Source organism: Taeniopygia guttata, chromosome 1, assembly GCF_048771995.1.
Source record: "Taeniopygia guttata chromosome 1, bTaeGut7.mat, whole genome shotgun sequence".
Taxonomy (NCBI): Eukaryota; Metazoa; Chordata; class Aves; order Passeriformes; family Estrildidae; genus Taeniopygia; species Taeniopygia guttata.
Genome location: NC_133024.1, coordinates 5,297,545 through 5,317,629, shown reverse-complemented (window position 1 = coordinate 5,317,629; position 20,085 = coordinate 5,297,545). Strand labels below are relative to the sequence as shown.

At 37.8% G+C, this 20,085-nt stretch overlaps 1 protein-coding gene across 7 annotated transcripts in view; it reads right to left on the bottom strand.

Moving 5' to 3' along the window:
* APP (amyloid beta precursor protein) overlaps nucleotides 1-20,085 on the bottom strand; it is a 133,008-nt gene that overhangs the window by 99,004 nt on the left and 13,919 nt on the right. For all 7 annotated transcript variants that reach the window (XM_030260268.4, XM_030260330.4, XM_030260419.4 and 4 more), the window contains exon 2: nucleotides 706-873. In XM_030260268.4, coding sequence (XP_030116128.4) covers nucleotides 706-873 — 168 coding nt within the window. The remainder of the gene's footprint in view (nucleotides 1-705; nucleotides 874-20,085) is intronic.

Here is a 20,085-nt window from a genome sequence, read left to right as displayed (position 1 = left end):
AAAATTAATAAAAAAGAAAAAAAGAGGTTGCATAGTAAATGTAAGAACTAAGGCAACTCAAACCATGCCCTTTTGTTCCACTGCATGAAATAACACATTTTCTTTTCAAACTGTCACACACTGGCACAAGGTTATTGTACTATCACATCACGGAGACAAAACAAAATTAGATCCACATGTTCTTAGGATATATGCAAGTGGGTAAGAAGCTTCTGCTCTCAAATATGAAATCAGGGATTGTGACTTCATCTGTAGGGGAAGCTTTTCTATTAAGAAACTCTAAATGGTTCTGTGTGCAGCAGAGGCCATTAACTCTGGACTGCAAAAGTGCATTTCAGTGGCAGAACAACAGAAGTCATGTTACAGCTGACCTTTCCAAATCAGTCCAAAAAGCCCAAGGGCATTTTAAATAATAAATTTCCACCTCAGGTTTATTCAAAACACTTTAGAAGAAAGAAGTCCATTGCACACATACTATACAAAAATTATCCCACAATGGTAAAAGAGAGACAAAGCTTTCCAACACTCCCAGTGACTCCCTCAGCAACCAATTCCTGAAGTTTTAACAGGTGCTAGAGAGAACCTCTTCAGGAAGGCAATGGAGCAAAAGAGGGAAGATTCCCTACAGACTGATAAAAGTGCACAAGCCTGCACTTACACCTTTGAAAGAAAAAACACTACAGTTATTCCTGAGACATCACTTACTTCCTGGCAGTACTGAAGAATCCCTTCTTTCGTCCCAATGCAGGTCTTGGTGCCAGAGGGGTCTGATTCCCACTTTCCATTCTGCACGTTCATATGCATGTTGAGTTTGCCACAGAACATGGCAATCTGAGGTTCTGCCAGCAGCCCTGCATTTCCATCAGCAGGCACCTGGAAGGAGAAGAAAAGTTTTAATCTCACATTTGACATTTTAGTCCAGCCAAAGCAGCAACACATCAAGCAAGTCTGAGACAAACTCCAGGCTCATCCACCTATTGCTGCAAAGACCAATATTTTTTATTCAGGGAGATGTGAGAAATGTAAATGGGGTGTTCACAGAAATTCAGATTACATTCAGATTTTAAAGCTTAACTGTTGCCGCAGGCCCCCGGCCAGGTATCAATTAGCATTGGCTCCATGATTCTCAGAAGGCTGATCAACTTCTTTATTATAGTATTATTATTAAGAAACCCATTGCTTTTATAGACAGTTATGATACACCTGGACCTAATTGGTCCACCAATCCAAACATCATCACCACTGGCTAATCAAGAAACCACCCTTTGATAAACAAATCTCCATAATACATTCCACTGTTCACAACAACAGGTGCAGCAAGTGAAGATAAGAATTGTTTATCATTCTTTTCTCTGATCTTCTCACAGCCTTTCCCAGAAAGGCGTGGGTAAGTTAAGTGCTGCTCTCTTTAGCCAGAGAGCTGCAGCCACACATAACCAAACTGTTTTGTGGCCCAAAACTGTCTTTTTACCAATGTGGGCTAAACACAGAACAACAAGCACAGTTGCAGCACAGTTATAGAAGTTTAATTTTGCAAGTATACCAGTTATAATGTGGGGGAGGGGTTTACCAACAACTAAATGAAAGAGTAACAAGGTGCAGCAGAGTATTCATTTCAGTTTAAATATCTGTTTTTAACTTTTAATCTCTTAGCTAGAAGGCTTCTCAAGAGGAAAATTTAAAACATTTTAAAAATTCACAAAAAAAAGAAGAAAAAAATTCACAAAAAAAAAAAAAAAGAAAAAATTATGATACCATAACCAGATTTATGGTATCATAGGAGATACGCAGACCCAGGATATTAATTTAACTTTTTGTTTAAACACAAAAAAGATTTAATGAATTTTATATATTTAATATATTATATATGTTTAATATGTGTAAATATAATTAATATTATAGTTTATAATATTTTATAAATAATATGTATTAATAATATTGTTATTAATATATTGTATGAATTTTATATATTAAATATATATATTTAATAAATTTTATATATCTTTATAGTTCTAAAAAAACCCCAAAGTCCATACTAAGAAACATTGTGAGAGTGAACATCTAACTATCCATTGGATTCTCACTGAAAGCGAAAATGTCAAAATTAAACCAAGGTTTTGTTTAGAGGTTTTTTTAAGAGAAAGGAGAACATTTCTTGTCCTGTTTTCATAAGATGTTAACTTGTTACTGCAATCACAGCTGGCCAAGACTTTCCTTTACTATCTCAATTTCTCTTCTCCTGTGCAACAAGTACATTCTGTACAATTAAAGAGTCAACTATCACTGTTGTTCCACTGGGTAATTAGAGAATTTTCCAATAACTGGGATCACACCTTGCCTTGGCTTGCCTTGATCAGGAAAAGTATCAGATGCTTACTCCTTCTAATACCTTCAGAAACTTTGGAGAGCAACTCTATAACAATATGCAAAATATCCCTCAAGTTAATTATTTTCTTTTTCTTTACACATGCAACATAACCCTATCAAAATTTTAATAAAAATGGAAGTGAGTCATTCCACAGATGATGTGTGGATGAGAACTCTATAATCCCAATCTGCTCCTCCAAATGAGATCTTTAGTAAATTAATAAAGCACACAGTAGTCCCAATGCGGCAGATTTTCGATTTTTTTACTCAAAATCATAAAACAAAAGTATTTAGATCATAGAATCAAAGATTCATTTAGGTTGAATGAGATTTTAAGATTGAGTCCAACTGTAAGCCTAACACTGCTGAGTTTAACCAAAATAAAAGCCAAAAATAGAAGATAAAATTTAGCTAACTCATTTCAAGGGATTGCTATATGGTACAAGTTCCTGATAATATGAAATCTCATTAAATATTACTTATTTTAAGAAACATTGAACAGCAGTTTGATCACAAAGGGGACTGGACAGCAGTATTTTTGGGGAAAGATGGGGAAATGTAGCACTTTCTGTAAAATACATACACTTACACAAAGATTAAAAACTCAAAAAAAAAAAAAGCAGGAGACTAAAACATTAGTAAAACTTACACAGTGATAAGTGATTTGTCCCACACATGTTATCAGAACATTTTAAACATGTGAATGAATTAATTGCTGGTCACATCAAGACTCATTTTACCTCCAGATGAGTGCATCTTCCTGCACAATCCTCTGATACACTTCCTTCTTACAACCAGATAAAATTATGAAGTGTTTAAAACATTGTTTTAAAGAAAACAAATTCAAAACACCTTTCAAGGATAGGCTTTCAGTATTTTGCACACTCTCACAGGTGGGGATATTTGAGAAAAGAAAACATAACCAACACTAAAGACTGAAATCAGAAAACAACTCTGTATCATTACATACAGGGTATGTAACTGCTTTGGATATGGAAAGAAGAGGGACATAATTAATCTGTTTTCTCCTCAGACTGGTCAACTTAGGACAAAACAAAGTCAGTCTTAGTGAGGCCACCTGAATAGCATAATTTAATTACAGGAGCCTGTCTTCATGAAGTAGGTGTTTCATAATATTTTTCTGTTTGGTTTTAGAGAAAATAGTAATTAAAAGTATTTATTTCATGTCAAAATGTTGAATTACATACAATACATGGACAAAAAAAATCATGTAAGCATTAGGAAACTAAGATATAGGGAATCTGTTTCCTTTCCATGCTAAGAGGTAGCACAGATGCCTTTGCTTTCCTGTCTGGCAATTTAACACATTCATTTGAGGAGAGGTGCACATCCACATGGCATGCTGGATGCCATTTATACCATTTCTGGGACACTCAAAAAGGATTTTGATAGCAGAGTAAAGAGGACTGAAAGAAGTTTATCTAATTGCAAAACTATAAGGAATACCTTACATTAACAAGAAAAGTGTGTGGAGTTTTTTAGCACACTGCCATTTCATCATAATATCAAAAGGCCTCTTCCTGTCAAACACTATCATTATTTAAGACAGAAAGCATATCCCTCTCCCTGCCTCCACTCTCTCTGTCATTGCTTTCTGCAGTTACAAAGATAATTATTATATTTGCTAATTGCGTTTCATAATCCCTATTTAACCAACAAGTGTTGGTTTTTTTCACAATTCAGGTTATATTCAGAAAACACAGACTGCGAGGTTCTACCCTCAAGAGGTTTTCTATCAAGGAACCAAAGTAACACCACTTCAGATAGCTCTGCTATTAATTTATAATTAAGAACTACAACATAATATAGAAATAAGCATCAGATCTTCTATGTGCTATTACTAACCATTGAAACATCAAAAGCTATTCCCCAGAAGTCCCTCAGACAGCTTCTGTGATTTATATTGCTTTATTCTTCAAATACTAACCTGAAGCCACTTTGAATGCTTATAAAAGTGTACTTAATTTGCAATAATTACTTCATTTGCAATTACTTTCAAGAAGAGGATGTTCAGTAACAACCTCCATAAATGCAACTTGCTCAAGAACATCAACTGTACTCCTTAGTTTAGGAGATGACTAAAATAATCCCTCCCTGATTTAAATTTTTAATGCTAACACCAGTTCAAACCTCCAACCAAGAAGTCAGTGACTACAGTTTTAAGGTTTAACAACAGTAAAACAGGTTAAAATAATGTGAACAATTAGGCATACCCAATCATAACACATCACCCTTCCAATCCACAGCTGTGCTTCCTCCACACTTTTACACCACATTCGGGTTGAAATCTGAGGTTTCTCATTAACTAAAGCAGCACCAATTTGCATACATAGTGGTTTACTTCCTCTATGACAATTAAGAAAAGAAAATAAAGTCTGTCTTTGAAGTTGGTCCACTCATAACTCTTTTTCCTATAAAGAATAGAGGTAAAAATAGAATAAAAGGATTCTCTGCTTGCCTTACACATTCAGTGAGCAAAACATAATACAGAGATTTGTTATTCCCAGCGGAAAGACCAGGATTTTTTTCCACTGGACTATCTGGTCTGCTGTACTCTACAAGTGAAGACTGTTGCTCAGTCTATGGTTCAAACCCAGCAAATGCCATGCAAATACAGGCTTGTATCACCAGACACAAATCCATGGCTTCTTGCCCATCAGTTAGCCATCAGCTTTGGCAGACTAATCTGTTACACTCTGCCCTAGACATCTTATAAGCCATAAAGTATTTCTCCTCATAGCTTTGTTAAGGATCTTCTCAGAACACAAATGCTTTGAAGACTATTTGTATTTAAAAACCTGCACGTGTAGATTCACAATGAAAAACTCTCCTTTCTTAAAAATGAAATCAGGCAAAAAAATTTAAAAATAAGCCACCTAAATTAGAAAAGGAAGAAATATCCAATTATTGTCTCCTCATAATTTTAGGATGTCTGTTTGTCAAAACCAAGGAAAATTTTCCATCACCTCACTTTTCCTTAGAGATGAAAAAGACTAAGAGGTTGTCAAAATCAACATGGATAACAATGTTCACATAGAAACAGCAGCCATTACTGTTGTCATCAGCCTATAGAAATAGGTCAGAAAAACATTCTACTGATTACGCAGTTAAATTACTCAGTACAGTTGCTCCTCCTGAAAGACAAACATTTATCACAAACAGTCAGAACCACCTTCCTAACCTGCAAAAAATCCTGTGAACATCCATGTCTAATTTACAAAAAGTCATAATTCAAAATTTGGTTGAGAAACAGACTCCATCAAAAAGCAGCTGGAAAACTAGAGAAGTTTATTTGGCCTGACTATAACCTTCATAACCCAACTGCAAATACCTGTGCACTGTTTTCCTGGCCTGCTTCATAAACAGTGATGCCAAAATACATCACAACAGTGCAATACCCACATCTCTACAGCAGCTCAAGGATCAACTAACTGCTCCACAAATAAATTAAAAGCAAGTTAACCTTCAAGCCTGCAGTGGAAAATATAATATTCTCAAAACTATCTTTTGGCAGCCAACCATTCTTCTCATCCACACCCTTCACAATGTCCTGAGAAATAGGTTGTATTTATTCCATCCATCTCAGTTGTAGTGCTTCCCTCAGGTCACGTTCCAAATATTTGCAGAACAACACCCCAACCCAGCCCCAGGCATTTGTTTAATCAAGTATTAAAATCAAACAAAAAAACATGCCAGGACTAACCACTGAGTTCAAAAGGCTATCTTATGGAGCAACAGGGAAGCGAGGTCTCCCCTCCACAAAGAACTGAGTGAACCAGAAGCCAAGTGCATACAAGAGATAGTCACAAGACTTGAGCAAAAGTGTCTGCATGAACACACACAAGAGCAAAGGGATTTCTCTCCATGGAGTCCGTGGAATCACTAGGAAGCAATGAGGCAAATCAAAAGAGCAGCAGAAGCCTAGCACCTGTGTGGAACCTGTCTAGCATCATCCTGCACACATTTCCATGCTCCTGTGAGAGTGATTAAAAATTAAAATTTAGCTACAAAAATCAGCATCTCTGAATGTAATTGTAAATGTGAGGAATTATCACAGGGGAGTATCCCAACAAGTCAGAGAAGGCAGATCTTTGCCATCGGCTGCATGAACATAACAAAAACACATTCCTCTGTAAGTGCAGTGTCAAGAGTGTCTTACCTAACACCACCTGTCACCCTGATTCTTAAAATTTTCTAAAGCCTTCTGAGTTTACATTCTGTTAGGGAATTTTCTCACACAACTTTCTGTAAACAACCTATTGTTTTGCATTCCTTCATAAAGGTGGAGAAACTTGATGTACTAGTAATTTGTCCAATGTCTTTGGAGGGGTGGCACATTCACTCTCCAATCCACTGTCACCTTTGGAAAAGTATAAATGCTGGAGTCAGAAAATAAACACTCTCTTTTTTCACCTTAAGTAGCAGTGGTTCGCGCTGTGCTTTCACTGTCCTATAGCAACAACCACCACTACCAGCAACATGTCTGCTTCCAAAAAAACAAAACAAACACCACACTCCCACAACCTCTTAATTTAAGATGTGAATGAAGGTGCTTGAATGCGTTCAGAAGAGCAACAAAGCTGATGAAAAGGCTTTAAAGGAATGACAGCCCATAAGGAAAACTTGAGGACTCTGGGCTTATCTAACTGGATGGAAGGAGGCTGAGGGGTAACCTCCCTGCTCCCTAAGGAGGCAAGTGCTGAGCTCTTCTCTGTGGGATCCAGTGATGGCATGCATGGGAATGGTTCAGCCCTGTGCCAGGCTCAGACTGGACATTAGGAAGCATTTTTAAACCAAGAAGATAGTCAAACACTGGAACGAGCTTCCTGGAGAGGCTGGCAATGCTACAAGACTGTCAGTAGCAACTGGGCAATGCCCTCAATAACAGGCTGTAACTTGGTCAGGCAGCTGGACTAGATGACCACTGTAGCTCCCCTCTGGCTGAAATACAGTATTCCATTCTAGCCTCTTCATCACCATGGTCACAACCACACCAGGAGTGCCAGCAGTTTGCTGTGGGTGATGATGTGCACCACCGTGGGCAGGAGGATAATGGGACGAGCAGGGACAACCCTCACCCCAGCAGGTCTTCTCTGGAGTTACCTTAAGAGTCCATACCAAAATCTACAAACTTTGAAGTTAGCCATTGATGTAACAGGAACTGAAAACCCTCACAGCTAACATGTATCTCCAGCCTGCAGGTACCTCCACACAGTTTAGTCACAATCTTTTCTAAAAAAACTGCCATTTTGGCAGGATGAAAAATTATAACATGTAGGCACACAGTTTGTAGAAATGAGGTGTAGAGCTGTGGCCAAGCCTCATCCCTAATGGGCTACAACTGTGTAGGACAGGTGAGCAGTACTGAAGGTAATGAGACCAATCACAAAAAGGGTACAGAGGACACACAGTTGTAATGCATGTAAGATGAAGGGTATAAAATGTTGTACTAAAGAACAATAAAGTGCTAATGCTTAAAGCCTTCTTTGGTGTCAGTTGTACCTTCACCTTCAATAACAAGCAGAATGACCAAAATTACCCAAGACTGGAATGAATTTCAGGAAGCATTGAATCTAGTACACCACCAACTAAACAGGATGAGGGGGTAGAGAGAGTGGAATAACATCGAGATTTTATAAGTTGAATAAAAAGTGCATTAAGAAGATAAAAGTGGAAAAAACCCCAAAAAACCTAATCTTGTTCCCAAGCTATTAATTTAGATTTTTAAACAGTCTTTGGTCATTTACATGACTATATGTGGTGACTACTAATGATAGGGTAAACAAGAAAAAGATAAATCCCATCAGAATTAAATCTTTTGTTCATCTAGAAAAATAGGAGATAAAAAAAGATGAAATTCAGCAAGTGTGCAAGTTTGACAAAAGAAGTGTTTAATGATACCAATAAATATGCCAAGTGTTATGGTTTCTTTTGGTATGTCTACACGTACAGGAATGCTAATGATACTGCATTTAAATTTCATGACCTGGAGGGCTGTCACTACTCCAAAACAAACATAAGACTCTGTTTTACAGGGTAAATCAAGGTTTTGCACTGAAATAAATAATTATAAACCATCTAATTCTAGCATTGTAGTTTCTATTTCAACACTCAAAGCCACTATTACTCATCTCAAATAAATATAGGAAGCAGAAGAGAAATAAGAGTGCATTTCACAGCAATGCAATAGACCACAGAAGTACTCCAAGCACAGTAATAACTTTTGGGGTCCTATGATATCCATGAAACTCATTGCTGTAAAACTGAAACTACAAGGTCAGAGCAAATATTAAAAAAAGACCTAACTTCTAGTTTGCATTTACATTAAAGCACCATTTTTTTGGTGGTGTAAATTATCTTTGAAGCCAATTTCATTGCATTGTGTACCTGGGAAGGACGTGAAAAGGAAAATTACTACATGCAGTGTAGCAATGAGGAATAAAGACACACAAACTCCCTTTTTGCAGTCGTAAAGAGAAATTATTTATTGCAAAAAAACGGGTATTTTAATGCTCTAAACTTCATAACAAGCAAAAGAAGCATGCATTGGCTTCCTACCACTGCAGGTGTCGTTGTTCACATGAGCTTTTACCCAACTACCTTTTTGATCACCAGTGTCCATGCATCTATCTCCCCAATCAATCACTGCCCCATGCACAAGGTGACCACACACTGTTATACAATTTGATTCTGGTTATAGAGCCCATTTTTTACCTTGCTGTTAGTTAAACCTTTCCCAGAGCACTGAGCAAGAGTGAATAGAAGTGAACAGAATTTAACAGTGGTGAAAAAGGCCCATATTCTGTTAGGCCTTTATTATTTCCCACAATGCAGAACCAAACTCGATAATATGGAACAAATTTAAATTGTATGTTCAATACAAAAATTGAAGAACAATCCTACTTCAATTAACTTGATAAAGAGTTTAACATTTGAGCAATGTCAGCTTCTCAAATAAACTCTACCCCTCAAATGTCAATGTTCAGTAACTTATTGACTTGTTTTTAATTTGAAGTAGCTGATAACTGTAAGACAGCCTTGTAATGAATAAAAGAGCCTTCCTGGTTCCCATGGCAATACTGGGACACTGCTGGCTCTAGCTAAGTACAGATATTGAAATGTTAGTTAGTTAATTGCTCTGTTTGTTTTCTCTAAACTACCTGGGGATCGCCTGCCCCCCCCCCGCCATCATTCAGGACTAAGATGCAAATAGGGTCCTATGGGCAAATCAACAAAATTTGCTTTACAGTACAGATGGAAATACGATTTCAAAGGCCTCTGTTTAAGTAATTGTGGACTTGAAACTTTCCAAATAAATAAATGAGTAATAATAATAACAACTTTAAAAAACAGTGCAAAAATCACAACACTGGAGTTACACTTCTAAGGATGACTCTTGTGTGATTTATTACACAGTGCTAACATCCTCTATTTTTGACAAGACAGTAACTAGACAAAGTGAGTTAAATTATACAAGGTACATGAGTTTTCCTGAAACAAAATTCCTTTAAAAAGAGATACCAGATTTCTCAGATTTGGAAAATCATTTTCTTACTGTAGAAAGACAAAACTAGATGACTGTGCAGACAGAATTATTACTGCAGTGCAGCAACTATACAATGCATTTGTAAGCTTCTCCAAGAAAGAATGGAAGCTTTTCCATTCTTTCCATTTAATGAAGCCAACCTGCTCAGAGGATTTTTCCTGTGTTCCAATCTAAAAAAAAAAAACTTTCTCTACCTGAGCAAAATTCATCACAGCCAAAACAGCTGTGGTGTAGTTTTCCTGGTGAAACAGAACCTCCACCCTGCATCAACTGGATTCCAAAGAAAGCTCTTAGATGATTATTCTCGGTATTACTTTATCTGCCCTTGATACAGAGGCACCATCTACACTGCTAAAGCATCTCTTCCACAGACTGCATCACTTATGTTATTCCCCAAATGATGCAGAATAGACTCATTCTCTGCTGCCATTGGTCTGAGCTACAAACATCCGAAGAAAGCCATGTGAGAAGTCTGATGTAATTCACCAGTTTTAACATGAGGTGTTTCAGCTATTTTGCACTATGTGACTGCACTCCACATGTATGCCAAAGGTCTCTATCATCTTCTTTTGATGTAGAATTATTCAAGTGGCAAGTCTGTGACTCAGTCTGCTCTGGAAGCTGTCTGACTAGTTGGATTACAAGTATTATTATTATTATATTTTAAAAAAAACAAAAAACAATTTCCCAGTTTCATTCCACAAACAATGTGAAGATGAATTAACAAAATATTTCTGGCATTTGCTGACTTTAACCACCAAGTGTTTGGCATAATGAGGACTTGCTGACTGCTACAAGGAAGAACATGCCCAGAAGATCCTTCCAGAAATATTTACACTACCCAAGATGCCAAGACATCTCTAATTAGACAAACCTTTTTTTGGCACACAAAACCACTACTATAAGCAAGCCAGACGGAACTAATCTGTCAACAGCAGGATTAAATAACATAACACATTACCTGGATTACTTTCAAGGCATATAAAAAGGCTGGACAGAGTCAAATAGATGGTTGACAGACTTCATTCATTTTGAGTTGAAGGTACAGTTCTTCTATCCTTCCTTTACAAATATCTATGAACTTTATCTCTCCACAACAGAACTGTGATGAGGGAATTAATACAGCATTACCAGACACCCCATGCTGAAACAGATCCTGCCCTGTATCGGTTTCTAGGGTACTTAAATCACCTATTACAAAAAACAAACAAACAAAAAAACAAACAAACAAAAACCCCCAAAAACACCTCCCCCAAACTTCACTGTCCCCCTAGATACAAGCTATTTTCATATCACTGTGCACCCAGTTGCTGGTTTTTGAACAGCTACTCCATGTCCATGAGGTTTTTCATAATAATCATGTAGCACATACAAAAGAAAGTCTGGCCTTCAACCTCTGATGCTATGCCCCACTCCCATGTCTCAAATGTGAAGCCATTTCTCCATCTCTCTGCTTTCTGGCTCTAGCAGAGATAGCTTCTTTATTTCATCCCCCAAACCAAAGACAAGACCATCATTATTGCATACATAAAATATTAATAAAAATGTAATTAATAAAGAAAAATATCTTCAGAAGAGTTTAGCAGAAAAAGGCAGAAGATTCCTCAGTTTGGGGAAGAATAAAAATATTCTTTCTGTCTTTCAATTGGGCATATTTCAGGTTCCAAACTCTACAGTTTGCATCCTGCATGTCTTCTTACTGATTAAATGCTACTGTATATGAATTTCATACAACTGTGCTAGTGCTCAAAACCAAGAACCTTTTCCTTTTCAGGACCTATGAACAAGAAACAAGAATAAGGAAAAAAACCAAGAAACCAAGACACAGTGAAGCTCTCAGAAGCAACCCAGCAGCAATTCTCCCTTCGGCAGGGATCACACACCAGGTACATTACATACATAACCCTCTGCACAATCATGATCAACAAACAAAAACATTATATAAGCCAGGAGACTCAACTTTAAGCCAAACAGGTACAGGTTTGACCACACAAACCAGTTATTCTTTAGAATGCAACTCTTCAGCTTAAAAAGCTAAGCACAACCACTCAAAATTAGATGTGAAGGAATTCAGTCAGCCTCAAATAAAATAAACCTCTAATGACACAACAATCAGATAGTTATTTTAAGCCTATGACCTTCCAAAATCCATTATTCAAGAAATTCAAGAAAATAACAGGGGAAAAAAGCAACTAATATGCAGGAAGCAGTATGGGACAAGATGAAAAAAATGTTCAAACCATTCTTGCCAATACATAAAGGACACCAGAAGTCCACCATTAATATACAGAAGTATACTAATTTTTGTTTAGTGTACTTCTGTATACATATATTTGAATTTTCAAACCCTACCTCTTGTATTTTACAGCAACTGCTCTCTTTAAAGACACAACCTTCATCTGAATTCTTCCACAGATGGTCTTTAGCAAAAGCTTTACTGATTTCAATATTTAGAATGTTATCCAAATAGACAGTAGAGTACCCTGAATATGTTCTCACTCTATTTAGAAGGTATACTCCCACCATGAGTATTGGATTTCTGATCTTATTGAGTGCTATGGAATACTCCAATTGTTGGTAAGGTCTAGGAGCCAGGGAAACTAGAATCTGTCAATCCAAGAACTTTCTTCCACTGTGGTAGTCTTACAGTAATTTTCTAATAATACAGAAATAGGTCCCACATTCAAGTTTAGCTATGCAAAACATTGAAACACAAGAAAATCTCTGCTTGAAAACTATTCCTCTTCTATGGGAGGACATGCTGTTATTATGGTCACCAGAACCTTACACAAACATCTCTCATTCAGACAATGATAAACTAATTGATTGAAGAGGTGAGCCAAAAGCCAAAAATTCAAAGTATGAATTTCTGACTTTTTCAACTATACTGAGGCCTCAGAGTCCTCTTCCAGGCCCACCCACTAACAGCAGCTGCTCTGTCTTGACAACGGTGATAGCAGAATAGATATGTTCGCACACATTTGATTTGAAAACCCATGAGAAGTACTGCATTCAAATGCAGCATCCTTAAAGACTATATTCTTATTAATTTAACAGATTTCCATGAAACAGACAAGATGAACTTGGAGGCAACTTTCAGATCTTTGAATGATGAAGATAAATTAGATTATCCACTGGTAACTATTACAGCCAGATCCAAATAAGATGGCATAATAAAGATGAAGTGCTGTTGAAACAGAGATTTTTGGAATTCACTTAAGTTAACAAAATTAATTAACCATTTATATTTTAGCTTGTAGAATTATGTGAATTTTAACCTTTTACTTAAGAAACCTCCACCAAGGTACGAAAGAGCATAAAAAAATGCAAATTACTGAACCTTCTTACATAAAGAATGATACCAAGGAATGCAAAGAACCCAGATAAAGAAGCTCCTCTGTCTCCAAGCCTATCAAGACTGACAGGCATACTCAGATAAACACCACAGAACCAAAAACTTACGCACAAAGGAGAAAGATTCAAAAGTTCAACCATGAAGAAGACCATGATCTTCAGCCTCAGAGACCACCAGGGACCCCCATATGACCACCACAGCAAACCATGTGTGCCCAGAAGGGCGTGGACTTATTTAGCATGAGGGGTGAGGACAGGCGGGGCCAGGGGTTGAACATGCATGAAAGGTTGTTTAATGTAATGCATATAGAACACCTTTGAGAATAAAAGTTTGGGTCAGACTAAAGCTCAGTGCATAAATCTTGGAGAGCCATCTCACTTGTGCCGGGCGCTGGCAATACATACCCACTTCATAACTACCCCAAGTTGTGGAGTCTTATTATTTATTCCACTTATTGATTCACTGTTTCCTTACCAGTAAGTACAAACAGATCATTAAGCATAAAAAAACCCCAAAGCATTCGCTCTCTGGTAAGGAGGGTAAGAAACCCTCCAGGTTTTTTAATCATGTTGGAACCACATACTTGGAAAATGAGCTCTTTGTCTGAAATAGCTCCATTGTATTTGTGCTATTTAGAACACATGAATCCTTCAAATAGTGAGTTCCATTTGGGGATTTTTTTCCTTTTTTCTTTTAAATGAATAATCCAGAAGATTAAAACATCACCTTGCTTTCAACAGTCATCAGCTAGAGCATCCTGATAAACCATCATCAGAAAGAGAAAACAGTACTATGCTTTTCCACCTCCCGCTTGTTGCTTTATTGAGCTGTAATAAGAATTAATTATACCATAAAAGATGTCATACATGCTGCAACAATGGAAGGAAAAAAATTTTATTTGGCTACTGCTCTATTACAGAAAATCCCACTAAACACTAATGATGCTTTGTGCAGGGAGTAGAAGTAAGCCTAATTTCCATACACTAATAGAGAAATAATGACTGTCAGCTTTAAGACTAGCTACGTAACAGTGTGCAGTGAAAGCAGAAATAACATGTATTTTATTTCATTTGGTGCAACATCCAAGGACTATAAGCAGGGATGCTGACCTCTGAGAGGGAATTTGACTAGAGTACTAAACGTAGACCACAAACTCTACACAAGCTGCCCACAATCCAAAGACCACAGAGCAGCAACACAACAGTTTATTTCTCCTCCAATTCTCCACACAGATACTCCTGCCAATATTAAGAAGTACTTACAAACTATATTGGCAAAAGTTGCCCCAAGCTGCAACAAAGCCTCTTCTATGGATGTTTCTTCCTCTTCTGAAAGAATATGCTCCCTGAAAGTTGCACAAATTCATTTTCACACTCAGGGCAAGAAACCTTTAAACTCAAGATGTCTTATACAACTAATCTTCATTTCACCTGTTGTGCTGAGAGATTGAAAGAAATGGTACCACTGAAAACATAGTACCAAATACAGGTGACATCAGTAATCACCTTAATATCTGCTCTTATTCCATGTACTAGCTAAGGTAATCCAAGGCAACCAACACCTGCCTTCTTATTTCTGCCTTCAGAAGACTCCCTTCATGTTCTACTTCCATTTACAACCCTGTTCTGCTGCTGAAAGCCATGCTCAGCAGCCACAATAACTTTGACAGGATTCCCTGAGGCACAGCAAAAGTAAGAAAATAGTAAAAAGATGGCCTGAAAATATACCACAGAGCTGAGAAGTCCAAGTAGGGAAGACTCCATCTTCATATGAGCCTCGAGACTACCTCAAGCACTACCTTCAAAACAGAAAGACACCAGAAATTACTTAGTGCTCTCAACCCAAGACTCCTCCCTTCCTGCCCACAAGCTCATGAACGTGGTCACAGTTCCCAGCATTTGCCAAAGTAATTCTTAGTATTACATTCACAATATGTAAACACATATCAAGGTGACTTTATTAATGGTTGCATCTCAGCAAATCACCCACAGCCACAATATTTTGAAAACTGAGTATTACTAAGAGTTCCTCAGCTCATTCCAAACGGTAACAGAGTTCTTCCTTTTGATGACAGGGCTACATGGTCTTTCATCCTCACCTTTTGCAGTTGGCCACTGTACATTATGTGATTCTTCCTTTTGTTAACATAATAGGGAATATCATCCATTAACACCAGCACTGTTTTTACTAGCATTGTAGAACCATGAGGACAGCTGTTTCAAGGTAACAAAGATTATCATCAGAAACACACATACTTAGTTTCAGATATTGCTTAATTTTCTGTTGCTACATAAAGGTAGAAAACAAGAATCAAGTCTATATTAACACGAACTTATCCCAAGGCTCCCAAAGAATAAATTGCCACTAGCATTTTTCTATTTTTCTTCCCCTAACCATCCCTTATTTTGACAAACATATGTTCACCTTATTGATTTGCAAATGCAAACTACTGAGAGAATTTTAGTACTTCTGCAGAATTCCTCAGCTTTTAACAGGGAAAACACAGTTATTTTTTCTTCCACATTCACGGTGAATTAGATCCATATCCATGCTTTTCATCATGCTGGTAAATCTTCAGAATATGTTTGCCTGACAAGTTCAGAGTCTACAACATACATCTCTAACAACGTTCTAGAGAAGAATAAATTAAATGCAGATTTGTTTTAAATGTCAAACCATCAGTTCGTAGCCTTTTCAAACGAGTAAGGGATTGGAAGTATTTTTTCTAGGGCTTGCAAGGTTTCAAGGTGGTCATGTCATCAGAGCTGTCATCAGACATTTCAGCCTGTTCTCACAAGACTTGCAAAACTCTCTTCCTCACACAGATACTACATTCTGTCTCTAGCTCAGAGAATCTTCTGAGATATTAGCTATCTACTTACTGTGATTCAAAACATTTTATTAAAATCCATCAAACGCAATTAGTCTGATGTTGGGGGTTGTGTTTCTTTTTGTTTTGTTTTTTCTTACTTACAGAATTTTTTCCCATAAGTTGCTAGGAAACTAACTACTGGGGAGTTATGAATACTGAAGAAAGAGAAGAAAGAGAAAAGAAAGTGTCTGAAGTCCGGAGAGGAAAGTAGCATCGGGTTACACTTTTTTCTCGGGCTGAGGGGGAAGATAGCGTGATAACAAGCTACTGGACAGCAACACAGAGATGGTTTCACATACAGCTACGAGGGAAGGTCAAAACCACCATGAAGTTTCTTTTCTAGATTCAAGACCATTCAGGTCACTGGCCAAGTACTTTTGCATTGGGGGAAACATAAGACACTATTAAGAGATGTCCAAATGACACCATTGAAAAGCCATCACTCTTGCTGAAGAGGAGACTGAGTTAAAAGACATGCAAGAGTTTAAACCATACTTTGCGAGTTTGAGTATTACCAAAGTATGCTGAAAATCTGGGTCAGAGATGTAAGGTAGATAGATCTAAAAATGTTCCTACAGTTAGATTTCCCACAGGAACGTCTTTCCTGCTCCCTTAAAAAATATTATCTTTTATTAGAAAAATTAAGCGGTCGTTTTTAGAAGTCCTAATAGCATGAAGTGTCAGGGCCACTGCAGAGGCTGGGAACATTGCCATGCAGAGCTCTCTCCACCCTCCCTCCCAGGAGGAGCATCCCTGGGAGATGCAGCAATGCAGTAACCCTGTATTAACACTGTACTGTGAAATAACATCTTAGAAAGTACATTATTTCGCTTTCTACAGTCAGGTAGCAAGCTTGTTAAAAATAATCAGAGACTTTACCCAACACTGGCTTCACTTCACTCCAAACACACCACTAAGGAATCCAGGAACTTTAAGGACTGAAAAATCTGAAAAAAAAACAAACTTCTGTAAATCTGCATTTGGGGATATGGAGGTATTATTATTGTGCTATCTGTATATTAAGCTGCTTACAAAATCTGTCAGAAAAAAAAAATCAAAGTTATGATGCAATTTACTATTGCTAAAATTTGATGAGAAACTCACTTGAGAGTTAGCAGCGAATTATTAGAAAAGCAAACACTCCAAATCAACTCTGTTTACCAAATACCTCCTTCAGAGCACTGTTTGAGCACTCCTGCTCTTTCTTTATTCTACTGAAAACAGCACAAAATCTGCACTTACATAGACATGTCCTGCACTGGCTGCACTGTCCCAGCTGCCATTCAGCCTTCCATGAACCACAGATCCCCAGCACAATACAAAAACGCTCAAGCATTTATTCTTGGAAGGGATCAGTGTTATATGCATGATGTTTTCATTCTGAGCCTGCACAGGCAATTTGTTTACTACATTATTATGTAAAAAAATGCACACGTGCAAAGGCAGGTAACAAATTCTGCCTCTTCCTTTGCCCAGGACAGCTCACAAGGGATGGAAACCAGAGCCTTCTAACACAACAAAACATCTCTTTCCTTGACATTAGTAAAATGGGACAAGCTGTAACTGAAATACACCCTAAAACAATAGGTCCCTTCAGAAGAAACTAATTCTGTCCTTTCTCAGAGAACAAATGCAGTAAGGAATACGGTGACAAGAATAAGGGCATGCCAAAGGAGGGGAAGGACTCCCACGTTTTTCACTTATATTACCTCACACCACCTGCAAACCTGACTCAGACAGTTCTGCTGACACTTGAAAGGTGGAAATATAAGATTAAAGCATCACAGAAAACATTTACTATTTGTCAATGCAAAATACTACATTCAGTTTTGGAAACCATTTGCAAAGCTAGTTTCAAAGTAAATGCCTACCAAGTTTCAAGGAACACAAAAACAAATTAAAGAATGCAAAGCAGTACTATTACTCCAATAAAAATCAGTACATAGGCTGTCTATAAAATCTATCTCTGAATTCTGAGCAAATGAGAAGAAGTAAACAAAAGGAACCTCTTCTTTTTCCTGCACAAAAAAGACTGCAATACTGTATATTTGGTATACACTGGTACAGCAATGACAACTCCATCTCATATACCAATTAAATGCTCTGGGGAATACAAACCTCTAAGCCAGTTTGCCAAGGACACAATTTAAATAGTAAAATAGAGATTTATTTTCTCACAAACAAAACAAACAGTAAATTCAGCATAGTGTCTCACAAAGACCACAGGGGAAATGTGCAATGCTCCTCACCCAAGTAGATCAATGCACTGGTGAGGAACATCCCTCACTTCCCCCGAGTAGAATGATACTTCCCTGTGAAACCCATTACCACTGAAGCTACAGATACTACTTATAAACCAAAATAATCACAATACAGACCAACACCAAGAGGAAGTTCTATTCATTTCTTGTTTAGAAAAACAGTGTCAATTACCAGAGCATCCTAGGGACTGCCAGATTCTAAAAGTCAGTACAGTGAAGAACTGGGCCACCGACCCAGGCTCAGAGCCTGGCCTTCCTTCCACCAGCACAATGAAGGAAGGGCCGAGATAACCAATTCTGAACTACCACATAAACATAAATGAAACATAACTGAAGTGCACATGCATATGGATCACACAGGGTTTTATTTTTTAACAGAAATGTTAACCCTTTTTCTAATTCTCCATTCAGTTTATCACAAACAAATTACAAAAATCAGATAATAAACTTGTGCGTGGTCAGGCAAGCAACAAAATACTCAGTGTAACCTAAGGGTGTAAATGTAAGAAGATCACAGAGTGCAACATTTGTTCTGGGTCACACTGAGGCCAAATGGATTAAGAGGAATCCACAAGCACCCAAGCTGGCAGCACGAGATGTTGAACAGCCCCAGCACAGCAATACACTACAGGAATTTGTGCAAAACCTCTTTGTCAGCAACAATGGCATACAGCCATGGTCTAATTATCACCAACTGGTAACGAGGACAATACACAGAGGAAAAAAGCATGCCTTGATTAATACACACACCCTGAGCTTATCTTGCTACGGAAGAGGGGATATGTGGAAAATCAATTAAATCCACCCAATTAATCTAAGGACAGGCTTCCAGACAGTAATAGAACCAACTGGCTGCAGCATCATCTCTTAACACACTGGCATAAGATGGAAGTGCTTACAGAAGCTCCAAATCATTATGTTGGAAAAGTCCTTCAAAAACATGAAGTCCAATCAGTCCCCCAGAACTGCCAAGTCTACCACTGAATGATGCCCCTAAGTCTCACATCTCCCTATGTATGTCATAGTTTCAGTCAGGACAGGGTTTATTTTTTACATTAGCCAATAATGGCCAGACTACCATTATTTGATACCATCTCACATCCTGGAATAGTCCGGTACGGTTTTACTTTCTGTGAAAATCATTATTCTTATACCTTTTGTTATTAATATTGTTGCTATTAGTGTTTATTTTTCTTATCTCACTGTTCTTTCCTGAATCGGTGATTTTCACTTTTTTGTGCCTCCAACTCTCAACTCCACCCCAGAACAAGAAGGCAGGGGAGGGGGAGGTGGGGGAGGAAGGGGCAGGGGAAGATGGAGGTGGGGAGCCAATGATCTGTGTCTGGTTTGGGAGAATCTTGATGGGGGCACTAAATTGGGGAATATAATTCCTAAAGCACAACAGAAAATCTTTTAAATTACTCCAGGGATGGAGTAATTTAAGTGCCCTGAGCAGCCTGTTCCAGTGCTTGGCAGCCCTTTCAGTGAAGACATTTTTCCTACATCCAATCTAAACATCCCCTGGTGTAACTTGAGGCCATTTCCTCTGGTGCTATGCTTGGGAGATGAGCTCATCCCCCACCTGGGTACAACCTCCTGTCAGGCAGTCTCCCTTAAACCTCCCCTGGATCCCATCTGGTGCCACAGTTGTGTATGTCTAAGG